A 26,008-nucleotide genomic window follows, 5' to 3' on the forward strand; every position below is an offset into this window, starting at 1 on the left:
CTTGAAACAGTGCTTATAACAGTGCTTGGCACATAGTAAGTGCCTAACAAATACCATAATTATCATTGTTAAACAAGGGTTTGGGCAAACCTGCTCAGTTTATACTCAGTGCACCCAAGTCTCTACACTCCTATCACTGCCACCATCCTTCAACTGAAGTCCAGGCATATTCCCAGAGTCAAAGGAATCATCAGGGAGTAGCCTGCTGCCGTCAACCCAGGGCTGGCTGCAGGAAGCTTATGGAGAAAGTGCTTCCTCCCTGTCCCAGAATTTATCTGGCCCAAATGTCTCAGCACTCAGAGCTTCACCTGCAGCCCCTTCCAAAGACAGACATCAAGGTCTGAAATTTCAGCAGTGTTTAATGGGTACTTAGTTCAGCACCAGTGAAAACATGACCGAGTGGATAGAGCACGGGCCTGGGAGTCAGAAGGTCATGGGTTCTATTGCCAACTCTGTTGCTTGTCTGCTGTGTGACCTTGGGCAAGTCATTTCACTTCTCTGGGCCTCAGTTCCCTCATCTGTAGAATAGGGATTGAGAATGTGAGCCCCATATGGGGCTGGGACTATGTCCAACCTGATTTGTTTGTATCCATCCGAGCGGTTAGTTTAGTGCCTGGCAAATAGTAAGGACTTAACAAATACCATGCTTATTATTATTATTATTATCATTATTATTAAAACACTTCCAGTTCAAATCACCTTATCCTGTATTCAGCCATGTTTATTGAGCACTTACTGTGGGCAGAGCACATTACTAAGCACCTGGAAGAGTACAATGTAACATTAAGCTTACATTCCCTTCCCACAATGAGTTTACGGTCTAGAGGGGATTTGACACTCCCCACTCAATGTCCCTTTCTGTTTCCTCCTAAGTATCCCGGGGTCACATCCCTCTGATCCTTTCCCCTCTTCTCTTTGGACATCCCAGTTCTAGTCTCACCATCTTCGAGTCATTAGGAAGTAGATCTCTTAGAGGTCTCTCTCTTCCTCAGGAACAGAGCCTTACTTCTCCTCTGCTCAACTCCTGATCTCTAAATTCCAAGGTATCCTAGCCCTCATCCAGGATCCTCTCAGATATCTCTCCGGATCTTGTGTCTGTCCCTTGCCACAGATGAAACAGGTTGTGCATTAATTGAGAGCATAACAGTTTTTGAGTAATAGCTTTGGAATGATGATGAAACAACAAGGAAATAGCAAAAAAAGTGACAGGTGCTTCAAACAGCAAGCACAGCAGCACAACAAGGAGTGATCTCTGCATCTTCCTGCTTTAATGAGGACTATGGGTTCCTTTTCAGCCTTCAGTTAGAGGCACACCCATAGGTGAGTTCACCTGCAGAGACATCTTCTTCCAATGTGAACTATGAATTGCTCATGGAAGTACAGACGTTCCTGCACTGGTTCTGTAAAGAAATTTTGAGAAGTTGGAGATGATAAGGGTTAACTCAGCCCAGACACAAATTTAGGCACATATATACCAGATTCAAGGACACAGACAATACACACCAATGCACAGGAGATATTATAAAGGCCCAGAGAACCATATGCTCTGACAGAAACACATAGATCCATATTTGGTGATATTCCCACATACATAAACCAAGGTATTTCCACACAAAAATTGACAGACAAAACACAAAGGTAGAGAAATGAAGACACACAAAACCACAGAAACAGACATTCATATAAATTTAGTTATTTTAAGTAGCTACTACCCTTGAATACTTGTCTCAGTGTTTTTTTTTTAATTATGAAGTAACTGAAGCCTCTAGAAGTGACTTCCTCTTTCCCACTGACTCAAATTCTCATATAATGTGGCTTTGTGTTCACAGTGTTTTCCAAAAACACAACTACAAGGTTACATGGGGATATAAATAATAAAGGAAGCAATTGATCTGCCGCCTCATGAAAATCCAATTTTAACAATATGAAATACTACTGTATATAACAACACTAAATATTAATGCTGTGTGCATTTGAGTTTTTTCTATACAATACATCTGACATGGAAATGTTTTTTTCTAGACTTAGGGAAATCTCAAGTTAGCAAGTTTTTTTCAATCTTGTGCATTTAAAAATCAGAACAAAGTTTCTCTTGGTAGAATTTCTATTTGGGTAAACTCATATTATGTACAAGTATTTATGAATATTTATTCTCATCTATGTGCAGGTGTGATCAATTCTCTTTGGAATCCTAGCATTAGGAAAAGCTGAAGATTCATAAACATCACACTTTTTTTCCCCCTAAAAATTCCTTGAATAGTTGTGTGGGATGCTCTTTTGCTAGAAGCTCCTATCCCCTACTGTTAAGTAAACACATCCACCTTTATTCTTCCAGTTTCAGGAAATTTGACATTTAGGAATATTAAGAATGTTAAACCAATATCTAGTACGTTACAGGTATTTTTAGCTTCCTTTCTCAGCATTAGAATATTCATTTGTGATTTTTAAACACTCACCAAATTGATAGGTTTTCACAAAATGATGTGAGTAGAGAGATCTGAGAAAATAGTGGGACTTTATAAGCCAAATTTGAATATAATTACAGTAGGAGGAAAAGGTTTAGTTTTTCACAGAATGACAAGATCAGTTGTTATTCCTACAAGCATAATTAAGTCTCATTATATGGGTCTCCAGAACATTGTGTATGTAAAACAAATACAAAGACAGAGGTGGTTGTTGTCAAGGCACAAGTGAAAGTACTCCAAACATGGCTTGTTTTCTTTGTCTGCAGGAGAGTTGGAGGTGTTCCAGAAGGATGGAGAACGGAAAATTCAGAGTCGTCAGCAGCTTCCGGTTGGAACAACATGGGGACCTTTTGCTGGGAAGATGGACCTGAATAATAATACTACGGTATGTCTATGCTTAGAATTGAGTCTTTAAATATGTTTTGTAATTCTTTAAGAAATACCTTTTATTGTACCCAGTGAAGTCACTTAAAGCCAGTATGGGATGGCATCTGTGAACAGAGGTTTTTTTCCAAGAGGCTGGTTTTTGAGGGTAATTTGCATAGAGTTTAGAAGTGAATGGGTTAATCATGCTAAATGACTGTTTAGGAAGGTAATTTATAAGGTCTTCACTTTATATGCTTAGCTAGGCTAATACTGTTCACATGTAATAACATATGCAACTGCCTTTATTTTTAAACAACTCGAAGATGGCACCAGTTAATTGTCATAACATTCAAGCCTACATGCAGAAATTTGCATGGATAAACAAATCAGTTATTCTGTGGTAATATTACTTGAAACTGTAAAAGCATAGACAGTTAGCCTCGTAATTTCTGTCCTTCTTCTGTTGTGGAGGAATTAAGATTGGTATCTTGTGTGCAGAGGAGGTGCACTGAAGGAAGAGAAAGGTATGGTGTTTTTGTTGGATGTATTTCTGAGTTTCATATTTTGTATTTCTAAGACTTTTTTTAACAGCATTCCCGGTGCCATCTGAAAACAATAATGGTAATGCAACAATAACTAAACAAAAATACTGGCAAATACATTCCAAATTATAAGATGAACTATCCTAACTTGGGTAGAAAATAGGCAGGTTTTCCTCTAAGAAATTTAGCATAGAAAACTCTTTTAAATAAAACTAAACTTCTCAAGGGCAAATTGGATAGTCAAGCAAGTTCTAAGCTATTGCATAGCAATGACATGCATAAAATAATGGGATAATCTGATGGAGTTTTCATCTGCTTCCCTGTATTGATCAAGAAAAGTCCAAAAGAGGAAATATCCAATTTACCCATGGCTTAAATGAACTGAAGGTATTAATGATCAGTCTACCCACCTTAAAACTCATAAGCAACTTATAAAACAAACAGAGCATGGACATATAACATAATAATAATTACTCTGAGTGATACAATTTCTTTATTTTACATACTGGCAAAGGATAGTTTAATAGCCGGAGTGAGTTCTAAATATAAATCAGATCCTGGACTCAAAGTTTGGGTTGCTTTTTGCTTTTCTTTTTCTGAAGGACACATTTTTAAAAAGAATTATTTTACTACATTAGACATCAGCACAACCGATTAGATACCAGCACAACCTATAGTTCATTGAACTAAAATCTTTGAAGTTGTTGCCATCTATTGAAGTAACACTTACTATTAAGTATTTTTCAACTGCATGTTATCGAAATAAATGATAGAGTTTCTTTTGCATTACATTACATCAAATCAGTACAATTTTCTGCCTATTTTGTACATCAAACTTCAATCATGAAGATCGACATTTTTAGGAAATACTGAAGTTGTTATCCTGAAATGCTACATTGGCATAGTCATTTTTATTTTAGGGGATTTTATGCTATTGGTTTTTATTTAGTTGGTTTGTACTTTTAAAAGTACAAGTATATTTTGAAACCTTTGTAGAGAGTTTGGGTTATTAATATAAATAATTGAAAAAAAATCAGACATTTTTCAGGATAAATCCCTTGGTGTCCCTGGTTCATTATTTTTCAATTTGTCAAGCAATCAGTGGCATTTATTGAGCACTTACTGTGTGCAGAGCATTGTACTAATTGTTTCTAAAAGTATAGTAAGTAGAGGTGGTAGTCACTACCACTGCCCATGAGGAGCATACATCTAAGTGGAAGACAGACAGGCATTAGGGGAGATTTTATGTTCTCCTCTATCCATAGCCAAAAAAAGATATTAGGGTCTGGAGAGGGAGCTCTGACATCAAGCAATACAGATGCAGAATTTGTCCCTGGGAAGTAGCAGAATTGAATGGGGGTTAGCAGGAGTAAGGGATGCGTCTCTGGCATCCTGGGGTTTAGTGTAGGTTAGAGAATCCAAGATGGCAGATTTTCCTGCAGATAAATTCACCTTCTTGCTTTCTTCCCTCCTCTGTTTCACTTTATCCCAACACTGCTGTGTATAAACTTCACAAAACTAAGGTTCCGGCTTTGAATGCTATCACTACCCCGGAGTAATATTCTGCAGATGACTGAAGAGCAGCATGGCCTTATGGAAAGAGCATGAGCCCAGAAGCTAGAGGATCAAGATTCTAATCCTGGCTTCACTACTTGCTTGCTGTGTGTCCTTGGGCAAGTTATATAACTTCTCTGTGCTTCAGGTTCTTCATCTGTAAAATGGGAATTCAATTTTTCTGCAGTATTTATTAAGTGCTTACTATGTGTCAAGTACTGTTCTAAGCAGTCTTGTAGACTGTGAGCCCATTGTTGGGTAGGGATTGTCTCTATCTGTTGCTGAATTGTACTTTCCAAGCGATTAGTACAGTGCTCTGCACACAGAAAGCACTCAATAAATGTGATTGAATGAATGAAGCACTGGGATAGATATGTTAATCATGCCAGATACAGTCCCTGTTGCACAAGAGGTTCACAGATTAAATAAGAGGGAGAATAGGTATTGAATCCTCAAGTTGCACTTGAGAAAGAGCTCAAGTGTCTTGGTAGAAAGATGATGCCAACTTTGTCAGCACCTTCCAGGGTGGGGTCCCAGGTAAGGCAAGGCAGCCAGGTATGCTGGACAGGGAGGAGTATAAACAAAGTCTGATGTGAATGGTTGGAGATGTGTTTCATTGGATGGGAACCTGCAATAGCCAACTGGGCAGGAGATGAGGAACTACTGGATGTCTAACAGGACCCTACCTCTGTCCCTGTCCACTCTTCATGAATACTGTCCCACCACCTGTGAAAAGTGCTCCAACCTAGATTTCAACTCCTGCTGGGAGGCGGCACTGTTCCTTGGGGTCCAGGGTGTTGGGGAAGCAGAAGCCCAACATAGGTTGGAACAGTTCTCAGGGACAGTGGTGAAAGCAGATATCCCTAGTGCAGGAAATGTCGGGATCTGAAGAGATGAGCTTCTCTAGCCCTTTTCCCCCTCAGTCACTCACAGCACCCTGCTTGGCCCATCTTTCCCAAAGACCTCTCTCATCTGGGGCCTGGTTCATTCCTAGGCTGTTGGTCTCACCCAGACCAATTGGAGCCCGAGATGTGGACAGGATATAGGCCCTGTGGCAGTGTGGCACTGTTCACACTGCTGCCATTTGCAGTCAAATATGGGAACTGCGACCCATTCCTCCTTACTTCTGTTCCCCCTTTAACTCCTTCTCCAGCCCTTGCCTCACTCAGAATCAAAATTCGTATCCCACTTAAGGAGTTGACTTTACATGAGCAACTGTTTCCACCCTCACTTTTCAGTTTCAAAGATGTGAGGTTTTTTTAGTCTTTGCAATGGGAATTCCTTTATTAATCCCACATTGCTTATTTTTAAGGAGTGAAAATATTTACTAAATGAAGATAACTGATAAATATTTATTTACTCTTTATTCAGCAAATCCTATTACCTCAGCAGGGAGTGCATATTTTCTTTTCTGAGGTTTGATTGTTTAATTCATAATGTTTCCTTTACTTGAGATAGCTGATATGTCAACCCTTTTTTTTTAACACACTACTGTTTAATTTAAATGAACTAGTGTAAAAAGGTCACGTCATGAATACCTTCTGCTTGGAGGCCCCAGTCATGATTTCATATGGTTTAGGGGGGTCATGTCTACCAACTCTGTTGTATTGTACTCTCCCAAGCACTTAGTGTAGTCCTCTGCAACACAGTAAGCACTCATTAAATATTATTGGTTGATTGATTTTAAGTTGACAGACTGTGACTGGAAGTTTAGCACATTACAAAGACTTTTTTTAATCAGTGCAAAATTCTTTGCATGTAATATTAAACTAGTGTTTGAAACTCTTTTCAAAGGTTAAAAAAAACTCCTGGGAAAGCACTGAAGAAAAATACATTAGCTTTGAACCATGTTATCTTAGTAACTAATAGGATTGTTTTACTCAGACAAAATATCTATCTTTGATATTCAATTTTGAGCAGACGTAACTTTATAAAAAGTACAAAATTCCTTTCTCAATGGCATTTTAACTTGGACTAGTAGTGGTGCTATGTTATTTATTTCACTACCAGAGGATTCATTGCAAGAGATGTAACCTACTAACCCTTTCTTACTCAACCTTGAATCAAATCTGAAATTGGAATTCTTTTTAAAATTGGTCTTTATGCCAAACTAAGTAGCATTGCTTAGTTCAGACTCACAGTTGTTGGCTCATGAGATTCAGCACACTAATTAATTTAACATAGTAATTAATTGAGCCTCCCATGCCAAATGTCAAATCATTTTCAGATCTCCTAATTTCCAATCTTCAAGTTCATTAGCAAAATCTCCCCTAATGCAGGAAACTTTCCCTACAAAGCCAAAAGGACATGTATTCATTTCCCCTTCTAGACTGTAAGTTCACTGTGGGCTGGGAATGTATCTGTTACCCTGTCTGTAACATGCCTGCAGTGTTGTACTCTCCAGTCTGAAACATGTCTCTGTGTTGTGTTGTGTTTAGTACAGTGCTCTATACAGAGTAAGCACTCAATAAATACAATTGATTGATTGAGATGTCCTTTCTCATACTATTCACTTAAGCTACAAATAAATTGAAGGTAAATTTAATGTAGTATCAATATAGGCAGTTATAATAATAATTATGGTATTTGTTAAGCGCTTACTTTATGCTAAGCACTTTTCTAAGCACTGGGGTAATACAAGGTCATCAGGTTTTCCCACATGGGGCTCACAGTCTCAATCCCCATTTTACAGATGAGGTAACTGAGACAAGTTAAGTGACTTGCCCCAGATCACACAGCAGACAAGTGATGGAGCTGGGATTAGAACTCACAACCTCTAGCTCCCAAGCCCGTGCTCTTGCCACTAGGCCGCCATGCTTCTCATCATCTAGTCATCACATTAACAATGCACCAGGCATTTGGCATGTCCTGACTTTACTGCATCAGCCTCCTCATTGACTTCTCTGCCTCAACGCTGTCTGTTCTCCTGGTCATTCTCCACTCTGCTGCCAAATTATTTTTTTATGCATATTTTGCACCTCTAGAACAAGAATCATGTCTACCAACACAAATGAATTATACTTTCCCAAGTGCTTACTACACGGAAGTCCCAATAAATACCACTGATTATTGATTGATTGACCAACCTTGGTCTCCCCAATCCTCAGAAACTTCCCACTGTCTCAGATTCCTCTCTTCCAATTCTCTCCTTAACCCCCTCCAGTCTGGTTTCTGTCCCCTTAACTTCACAGAATCTGCCTTCTCAAAGTTCACCACTGATCTCCTTCTTGCCAAATCCAGTGGCCTCCACTCCATCCTCATCCTCCTTGACCTCTCAGCTGCCTTGGACACTAGGGAACCACCCCTTTCTCCTGGAAACGTTATCCAATTTCGGCTTCACTGACTCTGCCTTCTCCTGGTTCTCCTCTGATCTCTCTGGCTCTTCATTCTCAGTCTCCTTCACAGGATACTCCTCTGCCTCCCACCTCTACTGTGGGGGGACCCTCAAGGTTCAGTTCTGGGTCCCCATCTATTCTCCATCTACACCCACTCCTTTGGAGAACCTTTTTGCTGCTATTGCTTCATCTATCACCTCTATGTGGAAAATAACCAATCTACATCTCCCCCTGTCCAATCTTGAATCTCTCCACCTGCCTTCAAGACATCTCTATTTGGATGTGCCCCGTCACCTCAAACTTAACATGTCCAAAAAAGAGCTCCTTATCTTCCCACCCAAACCCTGTCCTTCCCCTGACTTTCCTATCACTGAGGATGGCACCACCATCCTTCCTCTCTCACAAGCCTGTAATCTTGGTATTATTCTTGACTCTTCTCTGTTATTCAAACCACATATTTTAGCACATCACTAAATCCTGTTGGTCCCACCTTGACAACATTGTTAAAATCCACCCTTTCCTCTCCATCCAAACTGCTACCACATTAATACAATAACCCAAACTATCCTGCCTGGATTACTGCATCAGTCTCTTTACTGACTTCCCAGCCTCCTGTCTCTCCCCACTCCAGTCCATACTTCACTCTGCTGCCTGGATCATCTTTCTACCAAGACACTCAGTACATGCTTTCCCACTTCTAAAAAAACTTCAGTGGTTGCCCATCCACCTCCAAAACAAACCAAAACTCCTTACATTAGATTTAGAGCCCTCCACCATCTTCCCACTCCCATCTCACCTCAATTTTCTACTTCTAAACCCACCCCACCCCCTTCACTCCTCTAGTGCTAACCTTTCACTGTGCCTTGATCTTGCCTGTCTTGCCACAGACCCTTTGCCCACACCTTGTCTCTTGTCTGGAATGCCCCCCCTCCTCAAACCCCTGTTCAAAGCCCTGTCGAATTACTCTCCCCCTCTTCAAAGCCCTGTCGAATGCACCTCTCCTCCAAGGGGCCTACCCAGACTAAGCCCCACTTTTCTTCATCTCCCACTCCCTTCTGCATCTCACTGACTTGCTCCCTTTGCTTTTCCACCCTCTAAATGTCACAGTCCTTTTGTAAATATCTGAAATTTTATTTATTCATAAATTCAGATATTTATGCATCTCCCCACCCTCTAGATTGTAAATTCATTGGCCAGGAATGTGACTGTTTATTATTTTATTGTATTCTACCAAGCATTTAGGGAGAGAGCACTGTGTGATCTGCACACAGTAAGTGCTCAGTAAATATGATTGAGCAAATTAAACTTCCACTGGCTACACCACACTTCTCTCGACATTTGGCAGAAACACCTGATCATTGGTTTTAAAGCATTTAATCGGCCCTCTTCTCCCAGAATGCCCCAGTTCACCTGTTTCATATTTCTCAAATTAACACACTCAGTGGACTACATTCTCATCTCTCCTGCAGCTAACCTGTTGATCACACCCTCCCCTATGTCTGGAACTCCCTTTCCCATAGTTGTCCCTAAACTCCAGCTCTCCCCATTGAAATTATAAATGGGAAATTGCTTCCAGAACCAAGGCTAAATACTCTATTTTACCCAAATTATACAGAATTATGAGTTCAATTATTGATGAGTAATATAACTAGATTGATTAATTGATATTGAGCCATAGAGTTTCAGAGTGTAGCTACATTTTACTTCTTCGCACATTAATTGGAATCATCAACCCTCCATGGTGATTCGCTCCAGCCTATCTTGTTCTGCTTCCTGCAACCTCTAAAAACTGTCATTTTACTCCATAAAATTGTTCTCCTTGTCTAATGGAGTTTATAAAAATATTTCCTGTTTCTCTGTAGCTTTTGGAGGCTCCTGAGGGCCTCATCTCCCTCACCTTCCAAAACTAGTGCAATGAGGAGAGTAACACTATAAAGTTTAAACTAATGTTCTCTAAAGCTGAAAGAGGTGTAAATGTTAGAAATAGTATTAAGTGCCATCCATCAAAGCTTAAATTGTAAAAGACTGCTTGTGTGTCCATTCATTCATTCAGTCAGTCAGTCATATTTATTGAGCTCTTACTATGTGGAGAGCACTGTAAGAGCTTGGAATGTACAATTCCACAAACAGATAGAGACAATCCCTGCCCAACAATGGGCTCACAGTCTAAATGAGATGTTTATGTTCATGTGAGATGAATCTCTTTCTACATTGGATGGTAAGAGTATGAAGTCAGCTTTGTGACTTTGGGCAAGTCACTTAACTTCTCGGTGCCTCAGTTACCTCATCTGTAAAATGGGGATTTAGAATGTGAGCCCCAAGTGGGACAACCTGATTCCCCTGTGTCTACCCCAGCGCTTAGAACAGTGCTCGGCACATAGTAAGCGCTTAACAAATACCAACATTATTAAGGCAAGGCCAGCATATTTTCTGATTAGTGCCCAGGAATTCAATTCATTTGAAATAATAACAATATTCACCATTCATGATTTGTCAAATTCATGAATTTAAATGGATGCACCATTGCACTAGCACCCAACTCTTTATATTTTACATGCCAACAAGTAAAAAAAGATTTAGCCTAATTACTTTCATCCTATTGTGAAAATATGCACATTCCTATAAAGTTAATGTGAATGGGAAATCCTAAGTGCCACACACTAGTGAGATTTTCATTCCACCAAGCCGACTAATATTATCAATTGTAGCGAAACCCCATTATACTGATTCCACTTTTTGCTTTTCTTTTTTATTGATTTTTTTCATTTAAAATTGTATTTAAGAGCTTACTATGTCTCAAGAACTGTTCTGAGTGCTGGGTTAGATACAAGTTAATTAAGTTGGACACTGTCCTTAATCTATATGGGTGTCACAGTTTAAGGAAGAGGGAGGTATTTAATGCCCATTTTACAGTTGAGGAAACTGAGGCAAAGAGAAGATATGTAACTTTTTCAGAGTCACAGACCAAGCAGTAGACATAACAAGGATTAGAACCCAGGTCTGCTTGGCTCCAGGGCCTGTACTCTTTCTGTTAGCCCATGCTTCTTCTTGAGGTTTTGTTGAGATTTTAAGTGTTATGGAGGTTGCAGACTTCCCAGGGTTTATTATGTTTTCCTGCAGGACATTTTTCTTGCTGCCTGGGAACAGTGAATGAGAATTTCCCATTTCTGTAATCCATTCCCTTGGAGTTCAGTGATTTGACTCAGTCTTTTTTTTTAACTTTCCATTTTAACTACCTTCTCACGCTTACTATTAAAAAAATACATCTCAAAATAGTTGTCTGGGATTATTTCTTACTCCTATGAGCCTGCTTCTGTTTTCCCCTAAATTTGGCTCTTTCAAATTTCTCTGAAGGGAATTTAGCAAATAGAGGACATAACACATGAGAAAAAAGATGGCTAATCATATTTATTGAGTGCCTACTGTGTGCAGAGCATTGTACTAAGTGCTTGGGAGAGTACAATATTACAGACAGATTCCCCACCAACAACAAGCTTACTGTCAAGAGGAGAAGACAGGCACAAATAAATAAAATACAGACATGTACATAAGTGCTGTGGGGCTGGGAGGGTGGGGGGAATGAATAGAAGGAGCAAGTCAGGGTGACTCAGAAGGGAGTGGAAGAAAAGGAAAAGAGGGCCTAGTCAGGAAAACTCAGGAGTAAAAGGTGAAGATGGAGGATTAGACAGAAACATGGCTCTGAGATTGAAAATGCAGTGTATCGTTGAGTTGATTTTGGACAATTTCAGAAGATCATAAAGCTACTCCAGGTAGGTCAGAAGGCTGAGTGAGGCCTGAGGAAGAAGGGAGGGAAGCTGCTTGTTAATGACAACTTAAAAAAACAACACAGTTTTTATGAACCACCTGGGATAATCCATGCCTTAGATCTTTCCTTACTCCTTAACCAGTCCAAATTAGGTAAGAAGCGTGGCCTAGTGGAAAGATGTGAACCCCATGTGATTCTGGTATCTACTCCAGTGCTTAGTACAGTACCTGGCACCTGGTATTTGGTTAAAGCACTTGACAAATACCATAAAAAACAAAAACACCAAAGCAAATGAGCAGCATGAGGAGGTATGCTCTAATACTGGCTGTGTGACCTTGGGCAAGTCAATTCACTTCTCTGTGCCTCAGTTCCCTCATCTGCTTAAACTGTGAATTCCATGAGGGTTCTAATTAGCTTGTATCTACCCCAGCGCTTAGTACAGTGCTTGACACATAGTAAGGCCTTAGCAAATATAATTCTTCTTTTTCTTCTTCTTCTTCTTCTTGTTATCATTCTTGGACATGGAGAAGGCATATACTTATTTTTCCAGGATGAGTTGTCCTATGTTCTACCAGATGCAGAGGTCTTTAGACTTCCAAAACCTTTGATGCTGACAATTCCCTGGTAGTTGCTAAATGGCAGCTCCTTATTCTCCCTTGGCCTGGGTAGAAGCCTGGGGAAGAATAAAGATCAAAATGCAGAAGGAGCAACCATCACTTTCCCACCCATTGTTTCTTGGTGAGCACTCTTTATTATTAATAGTAATAATAATGGAACACTATTTCCCCAGTACATTAAGGAGAGAGGAGCCTATTCATTGCTGATTTACTCATCAGTCAATTTAGGAATCATAAGATCTATAATCCATGAAACAATTAGGGAAAGCTTCAGGGCCCTTATTTCATCTATTGTACTTTGATTTGCAACAGAGAGGGTATTAAGGTCTCTCTCAATGGTCTCTCTCTCTCTCTGGGTGAAGACCAAGGAAGAGTTTTCACCCAAAATATTGCCTCTGGAGTTTCATCCAGCACTGCTCCTCTAAGTGACAAACCATCTGGGGAATTCCATCCGTCTCTGCTTGGAAACTGAGGTGGCAATCACCCACTGTGAGCAATTTTCTATTAACTTTGTGGATAAGATCGGTCAGATTTATACTGAATTGATGGGATCCCTAAGAGCAGAGTTGTTCCAAGAGGAGACAAATGTATTGACTCCTCTAATTGGGCTTAGGCCAGGTTCATTCACTGAAAACCTTAGGTTCAGGTGGTGTGGTGACTTATAATCTATTTAATTGTACCTTGCTCCCCTTGGGGAATAGTTGGCAAATTTCATCATTGACTGAGTGTGTCTGTCTCCCTTAGGAATGGTTAGATTCTGGCTCTTCTTAGACATGGGGCTAACAGGCCTTCAGGAACAATGATTCTTCCTCTCAACACTGCCATTGCACATGCCTGGGTGATCAGTCTGCAACCTACCAAAAGATTCCTTTATATGGCATACGTTTCTACTTCTCCCACTCCCTCCTGTGTCACACACACACTAAAATTTGCCTCCTTTATCCACCTCATCCTCAGCCCCAAAGTACTTATACACATATCTAATTTATATTAAAGTCAATCTATAAATCAATTATATTTGTTGAGTGCTTAATGTCTAGATAGCTAAGTATGTAAATGAATATACTTGTGTGTGTGTGTGTGTGTGTGTGTGTGAGTGTATGTGTTTTATTAAATTGGCAGTGGCAGTTAAGACCAATGCAGGGCAGTATGCTGGCAATAATCCTGGCAATACCTGCAGAATTGTGCACATGTAATAACAATAATGGTATTGTAAAAAAGTGCTTACTCTTTGCCAAGTACCATACTAAGCACTGGGGTAAGGAAAAGATAATCAAGTTGGGCACAATCCCTGTCTCACATGGGATTCAACGTTTTTGTGGGAGGGAATTCCCATTCATAGATGAGGAAACTGAGAGACAAAGATGTTAAGTGATTTGCCCAAGAACATGCAGCAGGCAAGTGGCAGAGGTGGGATTAGAATCCAGCCCTTCTGACTTACAGGCCTGTGTTTGCTCCACTAGGCAATGTTATAGATTTCCTTTTGATGCCCTGTAACGTAATCCATAGGACTTCTTAGGATGGCTGCAAATTTTTAGTACTGCTATAGCCCAGGTCTATTAAACTGGAGATGTGCAGTTCAGGCAGAAGGTGTCACTTCATTTTCTTTGTTATTATGATCATACCCTTTTGATGCTTCTAACAACATTTTGGAGGTTTTGTGTAACATCAAAGCCATATGGTAGAAATATAGCTCAACTCATCAATTAATCTATTAGTAGTATTTACTGTGCACTTACTGTGTGCAGAGCACTGAACTAAAGCACTTGCGAAAGTACAATATAACAGAGTTAGTAAACACATTCCCTGCCCAAAAGTAGCTTACAGTCTTACAGACATTTAAATAAATGAATAAATGCAGTAAATATAAGCACATGCTATGAAGGTGGGATGAATTAGTTCATGTGCAGAACAGCTCAGCTGAGGAGCTGGGATTCAGATCCCCTTCCTTCTCAAGTTGCAATCATAAAGTTCTTTCTGCAAGACTTTGAAATCCCACACATGTCATTGGGCAACTAAGCCTCTCCTTAGCAGTGCAGCCATTCAGAAGTCACTTTCAAAAACTCTGTAGCAAACAGGGGGTCCGTATTTTATGTGAGCTCCTATAACCTCCTCTTTAAACCCAAAAGATGCAGAAGGATGCGTTGTTCTTCTGGGAATCTGCCTGGATCTTATTGTCAATAGTATCATCCTAAAGTGTAGTGATTTAACAGAAAATTGACCCCTAACAGAAAATGGTGATAATATAGTGTACACAATTGGGAAGCAACATGGCCTAGTGGACAGAGCATGGACCTGGCTTCTAATCCCAGCTCCGCCGCCTGTCTGTGTGACCTTGGGCAAGTCACTTAACGTATCAATGCCTCACTTACCTCATTTGTTAAATGAGGATTAAGACTGTGAGCACCATTTGGGACAGGGACTGTGTCCAACCAGATTACCTTAACTACCCCAGCACTTAGAATAGTGTTTGAAGCATTGTAAGTGCTTAACACATACTACTGCTATTACTATTATTGCTATTATTATTAATGCACTTCTCTCTGCCAAGTTAGAATCACCCTCAACATATTTTTTATTGCATTCATTGACTGCCTTTGGCATTCTTAGCATCCAGTACTCAGATAGCCCTTAACTAGTGGATTTACAATCCAAGCAGATATTTCAATAGCAGTAGTAAACCTAGAAAACTAAGTCACCTTTTCTTAAATATACAAATTAAGGTTAAGTAGGCAGTCATTTTAAATCCTTTCACTTTCTCGATAGTGTATATTTTTAAGGAATCCTTCATCATCGAGCTTATCTCTGTTCGTAGATTTTGATCAGTTTGGACAATAATTCACATTGTCTGATGCATTTCTAATCAGGTTAGTCGAAAATACATGCTTTAATAAGATAACCCAATTCTTCACTCATTTATGGCACCTTGGATCCTGCTGCAGTGTGAAGTAAATTTAACAAACAATAGCAAAAATGAGAGACATAAACAGGAAACATGAGGGAAAATGCAAGACAGTTCACAAGGAAGAAAACAGTGATTTAAAGTTAATATCCAAAATATCCTTGTGGGGTATTTGACAACAATTTCATACATAGGACCATTTTTGACCATCTTTCTGTATATGTAACTCCTGCTGATAGCAATAGTTCAGTAGCTTTGCTATGGGTAAGGGTTAAAATAAGCCCCTCGGTGTCTGATTCTAATCTTAGATGTGTGTGCATTACACATTATCTCCTTAAGCCAATCGCTGCACATGCACATGTAAGCATATTAGTCCTATTTTTTAAGATATGTAGTGATGTCTGCCTGTGTATTTCAGATTAGCATCTGTACCCAAGTATCTGTCAAATACAGTTTCTAAAGAAAGACAAGATAACATTTGCCTTCGTTAAGAAAGCTCAGTATTTGTGAAAAGAAAGTCTTTCTTTAGTTGAATATTTTCAGTAAAGAACCAGACGTTTTCATCCATGGGGTATTCTCTTAAAACTTGGTGGGTATGGCAACCTGTAAAAGGAAGAGCTTATTTCCAAATGATTCCAAATCTCTACTGATACTCCAAGAAGAGAAGAGGCAAAGAATGAATAGCACATGATGAAAGTCAAACAGTGGTCTATGCCATTCCTTCATTAATCAAGTGAAGGCATTCTGAAAAATGTTTTCCCTTGGTTGCAGCCATCTATTTTTTGGTGTTAATCTGAGCCCTGTGGCAGGGTTTTGTGAAATGAAACAATGAGCAGCTGTAGCATACTCTCCCCTACCCCCACCATTATTGTAGCCCCTGTCAGAAGGAGAAGAGGATGATGCAGGTCTGTATCAGCCTGATAAGGAAAAGAGGATTCAAAATGGCTGTGGAGAGAGTCTGTGGGAGTAAAGTGTGCCGTTTGGGGAAGAGACTAGTTCAGGAACACAGCAGAGACCCTTTAATGGGATCTTAAGGTTTCAGTGCCAAATGTTATGCTTTTTCTGTAAGATTTCCCAATGACATAGTTGGATTGTGATATTCTGGTACTGGCAGAAGACCCTAGGTTGAGGCTGCAGTTAAGATATTGGTTCTCTATTCTGTGTTTAGCTAGTCCAGGTTAGTGACCTTCTGAATAAGCTTTAGAATCCAGTTTAATCTCCAGATTATTTTGTTTTTTTTCCACTTCCATTAGAAACCTTGGAAAAATCTATATTAATAATGAAATAGTAATAATTGTAGGGTTTGTTAGGTTCTTACTCTCAATTAGTGTTATTAATTGGGTGCTTACTGGGTCAGAGAATTGTCCAGTACAACAAAGTTGGAAGGCACATTCCCTGCCCATAAGTAGCTTACAGTCTAGAGGAGGGAGGCAAACATTAAAATAAATTACAGATATGTACCTAAGTGCTAGGAGGAGAAGGCAGTTGAATATGAAGTGCTTAAAGATCCAAGTGCATAGACAGTGCAGAAGGGAGAGTAAGTAAGGGTGATGAGGGTAAAGTTAGGAAGGTCTCTTGGAGGACATATTTTAAAAAGGCTTTGGAGGTATGGAGAGTGGTGGTCTTTTGTATATGGAAGAGGATGAAGTTTCAGGCCACAGAAGAAATCAGGGCAAGGAATTGGCAGCAAGACAGCTAATATGGAGATACAATGAGTAGGTTAGCATTAGAAGAGCTATGTTGTAGTAGGAAATCAGTGAGGCAAGATAGGAAATCAGTGAGGGGGCAAGGTGATTGAGTCATTTCAAGGGGATAGTAAGGAGTTTGTGTTTGATGCAGAGATGGATGGTCAACCACCTTACTACATGCCAAGGACTGTGTCTAAAGCTGGGGCAGATATGGTATCACCAGGTCAGACACAGACTGGCCCTATCCTCATGGGGATCACAGTGTAAGGAAGAGGGTGAATGGATAGTTAATCCCCAATTCACAGTTAAGGAATTGAGGCCACAGAGAAGACAAGTGACTTGCCCAAGGTCACACAGCAGGCAAGTAGCAGAGCCAAGATAAGAGCGCAGGCCTCCTGATTCCCAGACTTGTGCATTTAACACTAGACAGTGCTGCTTCAGATTGTTTTTAATGGCTTTTGTTAAGTGTTTACTATGTGACAGGCACTGAACTAAGCACAGGGGTAGTTTGGATAGTTTTATAGCTACATATTACAGCAATATGAAACTATATTTTGTCAAGATGTCTCATTTTGCAAGCTTTTCATTCTCATATGGCCCAGCTAATCCAGTCAGGATCTGTATACATATATGTTATTTGTTGGGGCTTTTGTGAAGAGAAAGCATGTTAAATTTTCTTTTGAATTAAAAAAAAACTTTCATAAAATATTCCATCAAAAATCATTCCATCAAACTTTATGAGTTCAAGCAGAAAATATGGGCTTCATTTCAGCTGTGTAGTCACTTCAGTAAAATACAGATGTGGTTTTGTTGTTCACAGTAACTCTGAGCAATTGAAACACTTCGACATTATGAAGTAGTGTAGTTTTGCCTTGTCTTGTGCTTTCGAGTCGTCTCTGACCCAAAGCGACTCCATGAACACATCTCTCCCAGAACACCCCACCTCCATCTGCAATCATCCTAATAATAATTATTATTATGGTATGTGTTAAGCACTTACTATGTGCCAAGCATTGTTTTAAGCGCTGGGTTAGATACAAGCTAATCAGCTTGTCCCACGAGAGGCTCTGAGTCCTTATCCCCATTTTACAGATGAGGTAACTGAGGCACAGAGAAGTTAAAGGCTTGCCCAAGGCCACACAGCAGACAAGTGGCAGAGCCAGGATTAGAACCAGTGTCCTCTGACTCCCAAGACCGTACTCTTTCCATTGAGCCACACTCTAGTAGTGTATCTGTAGAGTTTTCTTGTTAAAAATATGGAAATGGTTTACCACTGCCTTCTTCTGCACAATAGCTTGAGTCTTCTCCAACCTCAATTCTCTCCCATGGCACCTTTGCCCAGGGCAAGCAAGTTTTGACTTGTAGCAAATTGCGTTCCACTTGCTAGCCACTGCTAGACTAGCCAAGCTGGAAATGGAATGGGTATGACTCTGCATGACTCTCTTCCATAGCCAAGATTGGTAGAGTACTGGAAATCCTCTAGGTGCAGTCTTGAGAGGGGAATTAGTGTAGTAGCATAACATTTGCCTTGCCCTATGCTCTTGAGTCGTCTCCGACCCATAGCTACACCGTGGACACATCTCCCGAAACACCCCACCTTCATCTGCAATTGTTCTGGTGGTGTATCTATAGAGTTTTTTTTGGTAAATAATATGGGAGTGGTTTACCACTCCCTCCTTTCGCACAGTAAACTTGAATCACTGCCCTTGACTCTCTCCTTGATGTTACTGCCCAGTACAGGAAATTTTGACTTGTAGCAGATTGCCTTCCACTCTCTAGCCATTGGCCAAGCTAGGAATGAGATGGGTGTACCCCTGCTTGATTCTCCCTCCCATAGTTGAAACTGGTAGAGTACTGGAAACTCTCCAGGTGAGACCCTGAGGGGGTATTAGAGCATTTACTGAAGGTGAAATGCACTGTAGTATGCACATGGGAGGCACAAAAGGAAGAGACATGTCCCCAGCCCACAAGGAACTTACACTCTAATGGAAGAAACAGACCTAAAAGTATTTACAAACAAAATAATCACAATAAATAATTTCATGTACAGTTGAATAAATTGTCTATGCATAAGTGCTGAGAAGAGCGTACAAGTGCATATGGGCAAAAATAAACAACAGTAGGTAACAAGATTGTTTTCCTCCTTTTCTGTTTTCACTCATTACAAATAAATAGCATATAATTTAGAGACACAAAATAAAAGCATTATTACTCTTGAAAGTAAAAAACGGACCCCAAGTCCGTTTACTGATGAATAAACAAAAGGGAAGACATAGTTAAAATCACAGAGGTTGTCTGTTGGAAGGATGAAGAGTAGGTGGTGACCTTACATACCAGGGATAGTACCAGAGTTAGGTACTGTGGCTTAAGCACAAGCAAATGTGCCCCTTCTGAGGCCTAGCTGATAGAGAGTGGCTCCTTTCTCAACTCTGAATCTCTGTGTTCTGGTGGGTAACTTGGACTTTATTGCTGTGTTAATACAGTGTCTGTGTTTAATCACAAAGAAAATATGCTGTAGTAAAAATGACAGGTTTACTGGGGCCTTTTCAAAGCATTTCCTTTCTGGCCCAAACTCCATAAATATAGTGTCTATTTCTATGATAAATATAATCACTTTGTAATATACTAAACTGAGTATTCTCATATGCATGCATATGTATACTCAAATTATGGGATACATAATTTTGCATATATATACACACATGCATACATATATATGCATATATGTACATATATGTGTATGTATGTACATATATCATAGATATATAGATATATGTATTTTTTTGCATGAATTCACAGATATGTACACCTAGATGCAAATACTGTATTGTAGTTAAATCTTGTTTTAAGGAAAACCCATGCTGTAGCTCTCACTTATTTCAATGACTTACATCCACTCAATCCATTTTATTCATGCATACACCCCTTGACACCCTCATTAACATGGACAGTTTGAGAATTGGTAGCTTTTGTGTTTCCTGTATTCATAGTGGCAATAATAATAATTCTGGTACTTGTGAAGTGCTTACTATTTGTCAGGCACTGTACTAAGTGTTGGGACAAGCAAATCGGGTTGGATACAATCCCTGCCCCTCACTGGGCTCACAGTCTCATTCCCCATTTTACAGATGAGGTAACTAAGGCACAAAGAAGTATAGTGACCTGTCCAAGATTACACAGCAGCCAAGTGGGGGAGGCAGGATTAGAACCCATGACCTAAGGACTCCCAAGCCTGTGCTCTTTTAACATCTTTGATTTTGAAATTTATAGGAAAAAACAATTCCACCATTGAAATACTAAGCTCTGAATGACACCTAAAGATGATGATCACTGTAAACCCAAACCTAATAAGGACCAAAGTGGAAAGTAAGTTTTCCATGGTGCCAAAAGAGACATATTTAAGCCCCGTGAAGTCCATTCTTGGATTCTGTTTTTTGAAACACCATGTCTAGTGCTTGCCTGCTTAAAAGACAGAGTGGGCAGGCTGGGGAATGTGCATTTTGGAAACTCAGGCTCTAGAATGTGAGCTCAATGTGGGAATGTGCCTGTTTACTGTTGCCCTGTACTCTCCCAAGCATGTAGTACAGTGTTCTGTACAAAGTAAGTGCTCAATAAATATGATTGAGTGAATTGAATGAATGACTGTCCTTGCAGGCCTGGCATCCCAGGGACTCTAAGCAGTCTCAGTGAATCAATGCATCACATTTATTGAGTGCTTACTGTGTACAGAGCACTATGCTAAGTACGTGGGGGAGTACAGTAGTACAATGTTGGTAGACATTTCACCTTCACCCAAGGAGCTTACAGTCTCAGTCGGGATAGTGCATGGTGAATACCCCTGGTCTGGCTGTTCAGTATTTCAGGAAAGGTTTCTGGCGGGCCCACCAATGCAAATAATGGTGGGGAGGGAGAAGGTGGTGTGTGTATGTTTTTGTGTGTGTGTGGGTGTTTGTGTGTGCTTGCACCCATGTGTGAGTGCATTTTGCAAAAAGTTCAAGAGTGGGTTGGGGAAGGAGGGAGGTGGTGAGGGGGAGGTTCCTGCTCAGGTTTGGTGCTCATGTTCCTATGCACACAAGCTGAGGAGCCGATCCTTTGCCAACCCAATAAATAAGAAAAAAAATTTACAATAGAATAGTCTCGAGTACTTTTATTTACACAGCCCTGTTCTGCCATGGGGATCAGGGGCTTAGTAGCCTACCTGGGGCTATTTCCTTCTATAGTAAGGTCCTTGTGGGCAGGGACTGCATCCACTTATTCTGTTGTACTGTATGTTCCCAAGCCTTAGTACAATGCTCTGAATTCAGTAAGCACTCAATAAAGACCACTGATTGACTAATGGGCTGCAAATCTGATGTGATCATCGTGTTCAAAAAATAAAAAGTGTGCTTCACTCTCAGTGATAAAAATGTTCCATCTTTCCTGTGCCTCTGATTATTTAAGTTTCCCACAAATTGAGAACAGGGCTAAACTTAGTTGTGAAATCTTCAGTGTGATGGGAAAATGCAGAGGAAGTGTATCAATTTGGTGTGCCCTTTTGATTGTGCTTTGGTAAACCCTATGGTTCTAATCCTAGCTCCACCACATATCTGCTGTGTGACCTTGGGCAAGCCATTTAACTTCTCTGGGTCTCAGTTACCTCATCTGTAAAATATGGATTAAGAGAGTGAGCCCCGTGTGGGACAGGGACTGTGTCCAACCTGAATGACTTGTATCTAGCAGCACTTAGAACAGTGCTTGGAGAGAGCTCGAGACTGGCAGTTAGTCAGGGTACGTTTCTGCCAACTCTGTTACATTGTACTCTTTCAAGCATAGCACAAGGCTCTGCATATGGTAAGAGCTCAGTAAATACGATTCATTGATTATCAGAAAATCTGGAAAACTGAGAGTGCCTGTTGCCATGAGAAACAGAATCCAGTGGGTGCTGAGTACGATGGGGAGGACTGGGGAGATGGTCCTGATATAATAATAATTATAGTATTTAAGGGCTTACTATGTGCCAGGCACTGTACTAAGAAATGGGTTGGATAAAAGCTAATTGGGTTGCACCCAGTCCCTGTGCACACATGAGGCTCACAGTTTCAACCCCTATTCTACAGATGAGGTAGCTGAGACACAGAGAAGTGAAGTGACTTGCCCTATGTCATACAACTGAGTCAGGATTAGCATTGGAGTATGTACGATTCAGGAAAGGAGCCTAGTTGGTGGTTTGGGGAAACCTTGGGTTAAAGAAGAGATGAGAAAAGAGCTAGAATAAATGGCCCCATTCATCCCCCCAGTCCCTTTCTCTCAGATCCAGAAGCACCTCCTCCCCATCTCAACTGGAGGGGATTGCATCACTGCCACGGGGAACTCAAAAGGTAGATTTTTTTCCCAACTATTAGATCCTGCTCAGGGAACCAATCAGAGGAGGGAGATGGAAGGGCAACAGTAAATCAATGTTTCAATTAAAGAGCTTGAAAAACCAGGGTAGTCAGGAAGCCATTCATTGTTGAGAGAGGCATAAATTAGCAAGACAACTCCTATCATGAACCCCTCCAAACTACTCCACATAATTTGCCCCAGTGCAAAAATTCTTTAAGTTGAGATAGGAAAGGGGGAAAAAAATATTTTTCCAATTGATGGGGTTGGGCAGATGATTGAACCTGATTTTGCCCAATTAATTTAATTTGTTCTCATGACAATTCGTAAGCAGGTTTAATGCATATATATTGAATTTAGACGATATTCAGTATTTTAATAATACTCTGAGATTTAGGTCTCCGATGATGGATTTTCCCCTTTTCTCAATGCTTACTATGATGCTTTGCACAAAGTTTTTAACTTATGCAAATAATAATCGTAATACTAATAATTGTAATAAAAATTAGAACATGGACCAGCTTATAATGCAGTAAGAAAAGTGTCTTTACTTTTATATGAATAATTCAGTATATGAGGAACATACTGCAAACAGGAGTATAAACTATATAATTCCCAAGGGTATTAATTATTTTTATAGATTTGAATGGTTTGGTAATATTGTTTTCTATATTAAATTAGGGTGGATAATTATTATTTTTAACTGTATTCTCTTTTATGAGCTGTTTGCTGTTTCTTTCAGAATTTTTACATCAATAGATCCTCTAAAATATACCTGAAATAGTTCTATCTGTAATAGTTTAATGAAGAAATGCTTTCTGCTCATAAATGCTACAAGCAAATATTTTACAGCCTAAAAATATTTTAAGCCTTTTATGTCTTTGCTAAACTTGTGAACAGATTGTGATCTACTGACCATTAGTAAAAATACAGGTCTAAGCCTGTGTGACAATGTCTCCATCATTCTATAAATTAATCCTCTTCTTTAATCTGTAGGAAATATAGTTTTCTGAATTCTACTTGTTTATAATTGGGCATTTGGTTCATTAGACTATGAGGTTACAGAGCGGGAAAGACAATCCCAAAACTGTCTTTCACAAGGCTTTATTCAAAAAAAAATCCCTTATTCACAATTTCCCCTGGCCACCCTCGACAATCTTTTCTACCCCTTTTGCGACCTTTTCCTAGATTTATAGGCATCATTGTCTTTGGTTTCTGTGTCAGAGAGTTGAGAGGAAAGAGCAGTGGGATTGCATTTTCAGGATGCCAAATGTGCAGTCTTTGATCTGGTGGAACAGTGTGCCTGAGGGAATAAATTCAATCTTGATTTCTGAAGTCAATCATCCACTATCAGGTACCAATGCCCTGATTAGCAGTCTGGGAAAAAAGGAACACATCTTAGGTACATGTTGGATACTGGAACATTTGTGATGAGGCTGTTGGCATCACAGACAGCCTCCATGCTCACGCTGTGGTAATGTTTTCTCTTCCAATAAATCTCCTTAACGTGTGAAGGGGCAATAACCGGCTCATCCACATAGTAAATAGCTTTACATGCATTGATGAATTTTATCAAGGTTTGGTTTCTTCCCTCAGTTTAACCCGTGGCAGAGTAGAAGGTAAAGATAGAATTATCATGATGCATCATGATGTTGCATCTAACCTAAATCAGGTGTTGTTAGAGGCTTCATTATAGCAGCACCTGACTGATATTCCTTCCATCATATAGACCAGTCCGTACTACCCTTCCTTTCCAAAATTCTAGAACGAGTCGTCTACAATCGCTGCTTAGAATTCCTCAACTCCCATTCTCTCCTGGACCCCCTCCAATCTGGCTTCCGTCCCCTCCATTCTACCGAGGCTGCTCTCTTTAAGGTCACCCATGACCTCCTTCTTGCCAAATCCAATGGCTCCTACTCCATTCTGATCCTCCTTGACCTCTCTGCTGCCTTTGACACTGTCGACCATCCCCTCCTCCTCCATACCTTATCTCACCTTGGCTTCATGGACTCCGTCCTCTCCTGGTTCTCCTCGTATCTCTCTGGCCGGTCCTTCTCGGTCTGCTTCGCTGGTGCCTCCTCCCCCTCCCATCCTTTAACTGTTGGAGTTCCTCAAGGGTCAGTTCTTGGCCCTCTTCTGTTCTCCATTTATACTCACTCCCTTGGTGAACTCATTTGCTCTCACGGCTTTGACTACCATCTCTACGCAGATGACACGCAGATCTACATCTCCACCCCTGTCCTCTCCCCCTCCCTTCAGGCTCGCATTCATTCATTCAATAGTATTTATTGAGCGCTTACTTTGTGCAGAGCACTGTACTAAGCACTTGGAATGAACAAGTCAGCAACAGATAGAGGCAGTCCCTGCCGTTTGACGGGCTTACAGTCTAATTGGGGGAGACGGACAGACAAGAACAATGGCAATAAATAGAGTCAAGGGGAGGAACATCTCGTAAAAACAATGCCAACTAAATAGAATCAAGGCGATGTACATTTCATTAACAAAATAAATAGGGTAATAAATATATACAGTTGAGCAGACGAGTACAGTGCTGAGGGGATGGGAAGGGAGAGGGGGAGGAGCAGAGGGAAATGGGGGGAAAAGAGGGTTAAGCTGCGGAGAGGTGAAGGGATGGTGGTAGAGGGAGTAGAGGGAGAAGAGGAGCTCAGCTCGCATCTCCTCCTGCCTCCAGGACGTCTCCACCTGGATGTCGGCCCGTCACCTAAAACTCAACATGAGCAAGACTGAGCTCCTCATCTTCCCTCCCAAACCCGGTCCTCTCCCAGACTTCCCTATCACCGTGGATGGCACTACCATCCTTCCCGTCTCTCAGGCCCGCAATCTCGGTGTCATCCTGACTTGTCTCTCTCGTTCACCCCACACATCCTATCTGTTACCAAGACCTGCCGGTTTCACCTTTACAATATCACCAAGATCCACCCTTTCCTCTCCACCCAAATGGCTACCTTCCTGCTATGGGCTCTCGTTATATCCCGGCTAGACTACTGTGTCAGCCTTCTCTCTGATCTCCCTTCCTCCTCTCTCGCCCCGCTCCAGTCTATTCTTCACTCCGCTGCCTGGCTCATCTTCCTGCAGAAACGCTCTGGGCATGTCACTCCCCTTCTTAAACACCTCCAGTGGTTGCCTATCAACCACTGCTCCAAACAAAAACTCCTCATTCTAGGCTTCAAGGCTCTCCATCACCTTGCCCCTTCCTACCTCTCCTCCCTTCTCTCTTTCTACTGCCCACCCCGCACGCTCCTCTCCTCTGCCGCCCACCTCCTCACCGACCCTCGGTCTCGCCTATCCCGCCGTCGACCCCTGGGCCACGTCCTCCCACGGTCCTGGAACGCCCTCCCTCCTCACCTCCGCCAAACTAATTCTCTTCCCCTCTTCAAAACCCTACTTAAAACTC

At 40.7% G+C, this 26,008-nt stretch overlaps 1 protein-coding gene and 1 non-coding gene across 3 annotated transcripts in view; one reads left to right on the top strand and one right to left on the bottom strand.

The window, feature by feature from the left end:
* ZFPM2 (zinc finger protein, FOG family member 2) overlaps positions 1 to 26,008 on the top strand; it is a 513,000-nt gene that overhangs the window by 256,506 nt on the left and 230,486 nt on the right. For both annotated transcript variants that reach the window (XM_029063879.1, XM_029063881.1), the window contains one exon: positions 2,732 to 2,850. In XM_029063879.1, coding sequence (XP_028919712.1) covers positions 2,732 to 2,850 — 119 coding nt within the window. The remainder of the gene's footprint in view (positions 1 to 2,731; positions 2,851 to 26,008) is intronic.
* On the bottom strand, positions 18,985 to 19,122 carry LOC114811428. The gene has a single exon (XR_003759132.1). It is a non-coding gene; the product is annotated as a small nucleolar RNA SNORA7 (small nucleolar RNA).

Source organism: Ornithorhynchus anatinus, chromosome 4 (assembly GCF_004115215.2).
Source record: "Ornithorhynchus anatinus isolate Pmale09 chromosome 4, mOrnAna1.pri.v4, whole genome shotgun sequence".
Lineage (NCBI taxonomy): Eukaryota > Metazoa > Chordata > Mammalia > Monotremata > Ornithorhynchidae > Ornithorhynchus > Ornithorhynchus anatinus.